General features: G+C 34.6%; 1 protein-coding gene across 1 annotated transcript in view; it reads left to right on the top strand.

Annotated features, from left to right (window-relative positions):
* Positions 1–9,349, top strand: part of LOC106877777 (membrane metallo-endopeptidase-like 1) — a 242,735-nt gene that overhangs the window by 186,469 nt on the left and 46,917 nt on the right. The window contains exon 10 of the mRNA XM_014926785.2: positions 2,544–2,646. Coding sequence (XP_014782271.2) covers positions 2,544–2,646 — 103 coding nt within the window. The remainder of the gene's footprint in view (positions 1–2,543; positions 2,647–9,349) is intronic.

The raw sequence follows: 9,349 nt of genomic DNA, 5'->3' as shown, positions 1-9,349 counted from the left end.
ATATATATATATTTATATATATATGTTTACATATATATATATATTTATATATATTTTTAATATCTAGTTTCAACTCCCGAGCTGTGGCCATGCTAGGGCACCACTATTTAGTGTTGCTACATAATTTTACTTCACGAATGCTTTTTAGGAATTGACATTCGGTGCATGAGGTAGTGTGATCCCGCTGCCCATAACTGCAGCTCCTGCAGCGAAGTTGGTTCATCTGCGTCCAGCTGTATTTTGAAGACACCTACATCCACCCCATGCAGGTCTCACAGGTCCTTCAGTTGGATATTGAAGAGCTGGTGACATCTGAAGCCCAGTATCGTGTCCTACATCTCGATGGCAAATTTGTAGTTCTTGGCTCTATGATGTAGCGCCCAGTTCTCGTATATGTGTAATTTACGATGCCAAAGTTTGGGGCAAGTCCTTCCAGGATCTTCCAGATGTATATTATAGCATATCCTTCTTGCCTACGCTGTAAGGAATAAAGTCTTAATCTCTTGAGTCTTTCCCAGTAGCTTATATGTTGCATAGAGGCTCTCTTCTTTTTGTAGCTTCGTTGGATTGCTTCTAGTTCTGAGATTAATTTGACAATGGTTGGTGACCATAGCTGAGAGCAATAGTCAAAGTTTCTGAGGACAAGTGTCCTCCAGAGGACCACCATGGTTTCCTGATCTTTTATTCTAAAAGTTCTAAGAATCCACTCGGTCAGTCGCCTGCATTTCATTGCCAATTTAGCAACATGCACATGGAAAGATGCATTATTACTTATGTAAATGCCCATGTCTCGCACTGACTGTGCGTCTAGGATTGCAATCCCTCCGGGTCCATTTTATTTAATGTGTATTGCATTTAGTCTTGCATGCTGATAGAACAAGGCTTGAAACTGTTCAGCATTAAACTGCATGCTATTCTTTTCAGCCCACTTGTATATTTCATCCAGTTCACATTACAGGTGCATAATGTCTTCAGGATTCTGTATTACCTGTGAGACTTTTGTATCATCTGCATAACTTGTGATCCTGGCACTCTGTGTGGCTGAGGGCATGTCTGAGGGGGTCATTACGAACAGTAGTAGTCCCAGAACAGTGCAGAACACCACTCACTATTTGCGTGTCATTGGAGGTGGCGACATTGGCTACTACCACCTGACATCTATCCTTCAGAAAGTCATGAAGCCATTCTCCCAATTTCCCAATTATGCCCAGATCACGCAGTTTGTGACATATCATTCCATGATCGACTTTGTCAAAGGCCTTTGCAAAGTCGAAATATATCCCTTCCACATATGAGTGGTTGAGCAGCTGTTTCAGCACTCAGTCATAGTGATGTAAGAGCTGAGTCAAGAAGCTTCTTCCTGGTGGGACACCATGTCATTGCATACCAATGCCCGGGGTTAATACGGGTTACGGATACCGTTAGTATATACGGATATTTTATCCCTTAGTCGGTTATTATAACCGCTAACTCTGTTTACATATATATACATATATGAGTATGTGTATATATGTATGTATGTATGTATGCATGCATGCATGTATAAATGCATGAATAAACAGTACACGCATATATTCATGGTCTTTTCAGATAGTGACTGATAAATACTTTTTCGTAATGAATTCCTGTTTACAGTATTGCTTGAATCAATCAAAAGAAAATCTACCGTATATTTCAAAAAAAGAAAGAAGTCAGATATTTAATTCAATAAAGCTTGTGAATAATGGAAGAACATTGAATTTTATGCAATGAAATCAATATTCAAAGAAAAGGTTGAGAGAAAATGATATATCGTATAAAAATATATTTTCACGCGTTATTTGTAATTCCACCAAATGGTGATTTGCTAGAATCTGATAATGCTTTCTGTGTATTGAAAACTTGAACGCGGTTTAAGTTTAGTGTTGTTCTTCTTAACTGTTTTCCAGTTAATTAGTTTTTAGATTCTTGAGGAGAAACATGTTTTGTTCTGCATTGTCTTTGATCACAGTTAGCTTAGAAGCCACAGCCTAAGCTTTCAGTTCTTAAGACTTTGGTATCAACAAGAAATGACAGGAAAGCATAACGTTATATTGAAACATATTCCCCAGGTGTATTTTGTCCTGTTGTTAAATAGCATTTTTACCACTGGAAAAATTAGCAGAAAGATCCAACAATAGATTCGCTAGCCGTTCTGAGACATTTTGTTAAAACTCAGCATGTGCCCTGCACTACACTATCGTTAATATTTATAGAAGAACGTTAGAAAGCGGTTCATAATACGATTGCGCAAACTGTACTTCTGTATATATATATATATATATATATATATATATATATATATATGTATGTATGTATATATATATATGCATATAGATATATATATACACAAACATATATATACATACTTACGTGTGAGTGAACACACACATACGTAAGTATGTATACACACGCGTATGTCTGCGATTATTTGCCTTTAAACGTCATGAATGTTGTAGTATATTCATGTGTAATATTGAGTAAGTATATTACATTTCAATTGCTATGGTTTTTATGTTTTTCAGAACTCTTCAGAATTACATTAAACTATCTACAATAATGTATTACCAAAGTTCACTTGGAATCCGTTACCGTACCAGCTCATACATAAGTTCCAAAAATATCAAGGTTAGAAATGATTCATAAATCGCCTAGAAATATAATGCAATAATCTTTTGTTATATGTTTCGCACCTTTTTATATCTTAATAGCTATTATTTCATTTCTCTTCAATTCTTTTTATGATTTTACCACATCAACGCCTTTTATTTTTCTGTTTTCTCACTCATATCGAACGTTATTATATTTTCTCATTCTGTCATTTCTCATTACATACGCCCATCGTATTTAAAAAAGAGCAAGAAGACTTTTAATTTTTGCATAGCTATTATTTTCAAGGAAGTAAATCTATTGGTATTATCCTATAAAATTCTTGGAATTATCCCTTCATATCTATAAGTAATGGAAAAACATTATCTTCACAGAAGAACGTATTCTTAAAAACAATATAATGTATTGCGTTGAATTTCTCATCTTTGTTGCATTACTACTGAATCAAAAGAAGACAATACAAAAAAGATGGAATTGAAAAACATATGGAACGAAACACAGCTGAATTTTTTTAATAAAGGAAATTATTGCAAAGAGCTCCTTCCCCTCCTTTTCTTTTCCTTATCATTCTCATCAGCACGATTATTTTTATTACTTCATTTCCGCACAGCAGATTTGACATGGAAAAACTCCCAGCATCGGGCTACATCAAATAACCTTAGATATTGAGAAGCTTTCTTAGTGTCATAACTGTCCCAAATAATACTGTTTTGGGAACTGCACTGAACTAGATTTTATGCCTATTTCTTCTATCCGTCTGTTCAAACTTATTGACAAGTTCTTCATGCACTTATAACCACAGGGAAGTATGTTGTCTGCATTTTCGGTAGCCTTTGTAGCTCAATAGCTAGGTCTTGATACTTTCCCCATACCTCTCACATTAACTTCATTTTCATTTTACACTATAAAATCATTTGCCTATCATTTTGTAGTCACGTTCTCTATTACAACTAAATCAAGCATTCTGGCTTCTATTGCAGGATTATAAAACCCTGCAACATCCTGTAGTCCTTAATTTCTAACGCTTTTCTAGGTTCCGGCTTATACCACCTATCAGCATTCCGAAACTTCAACTTTCTACATAGGTTCCAGTGAACAATTTCCCCTAGGATACTATGTTTTTCCTTGTATTCCTTCTGAGCCAGCATACTATGTTCGCTATCTATATGAGTAACACTTTCGTCATAGCTTTGTTGCTGTTCTCTCAGTACCCTACGTAATACATTTCCTTAACCAATATCCTTGAACTAAATCCGTCTTGGGTCGTCCAGTTCAGGATTCTTCCTCACACTTTGCTCATTAATACACTAGCTATCTTCAGATTTGGCTACCTCTTAATAACTTGAGTATCCTAAATGGCACTCCAGAACTATCTAGCTTCTTCTGTATTAGGCTTTTCATCTTCAGTACTTTCTTTGATAATATATATTTGGTTATAAAATCTTTTCTGGTCTATCTCAAACAATCTGTTCTATTGATACTCATATATTCAATTCTAATATCTCGAAAGCTTACATGTTATCGCTATAATACGCGGTTTCAGCTCTTACATGACTTTCAGAAATCCTTTATCTTTGACTGAGTATGTATTCTCAAGGGAAGATTTAATTCATGTTTCTCATCTTGTCCTGTTTTCCGGCTTCTGCTCTACACAGATCTTGTGATTAAGTCTTTATATTCTAATTTCCTTTACCATATCAGCGCCTACCTAATCTTTCATTAAGGAAAAGTAGGCAAGCGTGGTAAACAGTTTCATAATAGATACAACTCCTGCTTAGTGTCACCTATATTTTTAGTATGAATCCCACAGATAATAAAATCTTTCTGTTATATCTAGCAACTTACTTCTATTAACATCGTTTAATTCCGGTAATCGTTTTCTTTCTCCCAATTCATTTGTTCCTGAAAATCATCTAGGATTGTCTGATCATCCTCTTTTAAGGTGCAGGTGTCAGTTTTCCGTTCATCAATCGTAGTGCTACTATTTATTCCTGTAGAATCTTCTTCCTTGGCTTGAACTATATCACTAATGCATCTTGATTCATCCTAGTCTGCGTTGATACGTTGTGATACTTCTTGCATTTTCTTTTATGATAATCTTGCGATATCTTGTACCTCTAATTCTGTTAACCACTTAATGTTAGGCTGTTCCACTAGTCTCCTCTCTGGTACCCCAAATATATGTTTCCTCTAAGCACTTACTTTGCGTTCACTTTTCAAGTAACACGACTTCAAGACACTTTCCTTCTCCATTTTCTCCTCATTACTCGATTATATACAGAAGCTGTCTTCTTAGAATAGCGACTGAGATTCGTTTGTATCTGTACTGAACAACAGCAACAGCCCAGCGGGAGGTCTTCCCTTTCAGGTACAGCCTCATTCCTCCTATTACCATGAGAGTTGCTGTTTAAACTCGTTTCTCATAAACTAATGTAATATTCTTGAGTGTGTGTGTGTGTGTGTGTGTGTGTGTGTGTGTGCGCGTGCGTGTTTATCATGACAGCATCACCATGCGTCTAATGTTTTTCCGTTTACGTGGTAAATTATTTAGTTTTGGGGATTCTATCTGATTAAATGTATACACACACGCCCACATCCTCGCATATATATAAATATATATATATATATAAATATAAATATATATATATATATATATATATATATATATATATATATGTGTGTGTGTGTGTGTGTGTGTGTGTGTGTGTGTGTGTGTGTGTGTGAGTGTGTATGTATATATATATTGTGCTGCTTCGTTCGTAGACTTCCATGTTTTTATTCCACCTGCGCTTCTTTCTCTCAGTAAATAATTGTTTTGTTAATGGGTTTATTTCTCAGTGTAGCTTATTTTCATATATAGATTGTAGATGCTATCGTGAGATTGTTTAATTTTAATTTGTTTTCCTTTCTTGTTGAAATTTTCACAAGTTTATTTTGTTTCTGCCGTACTTTGTTTTTTATCGCTTTGTCTTAGTGTTCGTTTCACTTCATTATTATTATTATTATTATTATTATTATTATTATTATTATTATTATTATTATTATTTCTTCTTTTTGTTGTTAAGATGGCACTTGCTAATTTGTTTAGCAGGAGTGTCTTCTTGAGGTTTGTTGACAAGTCTTCGTAAATCTCAAGAATCTTTCTGAGGAACTCTTGCAGGAAATAGGAAGATACTTTCACTTTCTAAAATAACGTTTTATGCATTGTGCCATTTATCTCAGGTGTAATTGCCCTTTTAGTCTTCCAAAAACTCTTTCGCTCCTTGGTTACGACATGGTTTTTGAATTGCATTGTATCTGACGAAGATCTGCAAGAATCGTTAGCGCGTCGGAAGAAAATGCTTAGCATCATTTCTCTCACCTCATCAACTTGAGTGCAAAAGCTGCCCACTTCACATGTGGTTGATAAAATCGGCTATCTTAGTCAGATTGCTGGCTTTGTACCAACATTTTAAATGTGATCGTTATCATCGTCATTATTTTGTAGCCCTATGGTGAATATTTTATTGTAGTTTACTAGTTGTATAAGCATCCACCAACTTCACTTCGTTGTATATAATCTTTCGATGCCAGATCTTTAGTATGATCATTAATTTTCTATTTTTCCCATCTAGATAAGATAGTTCATTTTGTGTCCAGTTAAGAACTTGTAAGTGAAGCATCAAAAATACTGATAACTACTATCTTATTTTCCACATTCACATCTGTTTTAAATCGAATATAATATTCATTCTTCGTCTTCTCTTTCATGTGTGTGTGTTGTATGCTACCCAGTTCATTGAGTCCTAAGTATTGGAATGTCTGGGTTTGTTCTCTTATTTATCCTACTTTATATAGTGTGATATTGTCACTCTTAATTAGTTTCCTCTTTGAAAGATTAATTTAGAAAAATTCTCTAGGCAGAAAATCATTATTAATTCTTAGGTAAATTCAACCATTCTCTGTACAAATGTTTGTCGTTTTTGTTGTTGTTGTTGTTGTTGTTGTTGTTGTTGCTGTTCTTCTTCTTCTTCTTCTTCTTCTTCTTCTTCTTCTTCTTCTTCCTCTGTTATTATTATTATTATTATTAAAGCAGCGAGCTGGCAGAGTTCATAGCTCCTCGGACAGAATGTTTAGCAGCATCTAATCCGTCTCTTTACGTTCTAAATTTAAAAGACAGCGTGGTCAACTTTGCTTCCAACCTTTTGGGTTCGAAAAACTAATGTAACAGTCAAACAGAAGATGGAGATGTGGAATAGATTCTACCTGTGAAAATAGCTGGCCTTCTGCATTAATGAGTTACAATAGTTGGTGGACTGACTTTTGAATTTCTTTGGGTTTTAACCATTCTTAATTCAAGATTAAGCCTTAAACGAACTGTTAAAATGGTCAGAAATCTATTTCACACCGAAGGTTGTGACAAAACTGAAGTTCAGGTATATATAAAAGACGTCTTGTATCTGCTAACAATCATTCAGTCTAGACACTGGACAGTGAGAAAATAAGAAGAAACATTCAGAAATGCGAGGAAATGTCATAGACAAAAATGGAACGACAACAAAAAAAAAAAAGGAACGAAATCAAGAAACTTAAGGTTGTAGAAAAATCAGCTGATATAGAACAAAATAAGAGAAAATTTGTGAGAGCTTGCAAGGCAGCAGCTCAATCGTTAATGCGTCCTAATATTCAAGAAGGAAAACCTGTCCATGTGTTTAAATCTGGTAACAGTTTCAGATCGGGAATTCTGTAGTGTGTTGGAATTGTTGGATCTAAGAAGAATATGAAATCTTTCTGCTACGCATAATTTGCATTTGTAGATCCATTAATATATGATTTTGATTTTTGAACACGATTCTCTACTTGATTGTGTGTGGTGTGAAACTAGTTAGCGAACTTAGCTGCATTCATTTTGTTGACGTGGAGTAAAGAATAAAGGTGGTTTAGATAATATTTTGGAAATCGCCTTCCCGTTACCAGCTGTAATATTTCTTTTCAACTGATTTTTCTTGAGGCATTGCTATTTCCTCTGCCTCGAATATGACAGATATTTTCATACACGCCTACTCTAGTGTGCAAATTTCAAGGTCTTCACATCTACAACTAGGAGTGGGCTTTCGGCGATTTTTACGAGATATTGGAACAGCAGCTGCATCAATTTTTAATCAGGCGGTTGTTAAAATTCTTCCTCTTCCAGAATTTTCCATTTATTGGGAAATGTTTATCAAAAAGACATTGGAATTTCTTGCCTACGATAGTCTTAACATTCAGAAAAAGGGAAGGGCGAAATAAATTGATATTCTATGCCAATTTTTATATTTATTTCTGTGATCTAGATTTTTAATTTTAAAGTTTTAATATATAAGGCATAAACAGGGTCTGAAAGATTTCTTGAAGATACATAGCGTATTATATAATTATACAGATTTAAGTTGTAATAAAAGCATGAAACTATTAGTAGCGCTTTCGGGTGTGTATTAAATCGATATTTATTTCTCACTGGATGGGGTACATCTGTTGTTAAGTCTACCTATATTGAATCTATCTATCTATCTATCTATTAGTCAATCTATCTGTCTGTCTGAATATCTTTCCATCTCTATTTATCCCTCTCACACACAAATACCACACACAATCACCTACACGCACAAACACCACACACAAACACCGCACACAATCACACACACACGCACACAAATATATATTCTTCATATGCGTGTGTTTGCAATCGATGTCTTAACTTTGATTATGTTCCGTTATTAATTATCAATCCTACTTAGTTAATGCTATATTATTTTAGACAATTGTATGTCTGTCTTTCGGAATGTGTTATCATCAAGATATTTGATGTGGCTTTATTTCCTATTAAAAATTAATATAAGGTAGTTGCATAGGTTAGTGTTTACTATGTGAAAATGTTTGATTTTGTCATGTAGATATTGGACTATTTTTATTTTAATTTCCGACATATTCCACGCCTGATTATAGAAAAATTCAGAAATCAATATCTCACTATTTCACTTATTTACATCACTTATTTATCAGTGAAAGTTAATTCTCATCTCCAATGTATTTACGTCTTGTCATTTAATCTTTTTTCTAACTTGAAGATATTTTCTTCCCACTCTGTCTGTTTCTTTTAATGTACATACATTCATACTTACAAACATAGATACTTAATCATGTATATCTTTTACTTTCTTTCCTCTTACTAGTTTTAGTCATCTGACTGCTGCCATGCTGGAGGATTGCCATGAAAGGTTTTAGTGGAACAGATCGAACTTAGGACTTATTTTTTAGAATCTTAATACTTATTCTATTGGATAATTTTGCCGAGCCGCCAGCTTAGGACGTAAACACACCATCACCAGTTGTCAAGCAGTGGTGCTGGAGAAACTGAGACACAGACACCAGAGCACACATATAAATACGCACACACAATACACACACATGTGCGCATACACACATGCACACACACGCACATACACACAAACAAACACGCAGAAAAGCAAAGACACAGACAGACAGACAGACACACACACACATATAGGACGAGCTTCTTTCAGTTCCGTCAACCAAGTTCATCTCTTACAAGGTTCTGGTCGATCTTAGGCGATAGTTGAAGACACTTTCTACTGCGCAGTTAGATTCAATCGGGAACCATGTTGGTTCGGATGAAAATTTCTTAGCACAGACACACACATATATATATATATAAATATATATATATATATATATATATATA

The sequence above is a fragment of the Octopus bimaculoides genome, chromosome 8, assembly GCF_001194135.2.
Source record: "Octopus bimaculoides isolate UCB-OBI-ISO-001 chromosome 8, ASM119413v2, whole genome shotgun sequence".
Taxonomy (NCBI): domain Eukaryota; kingdom Metazoa; phylum Mollusca; class Cephalopoda; order Octopoda; family Octopodidae; genus Octopus; species Octopus bimaculoides.
This window is presented reverse-complemented; position numbering and strand designations above follow the sequence as displayed.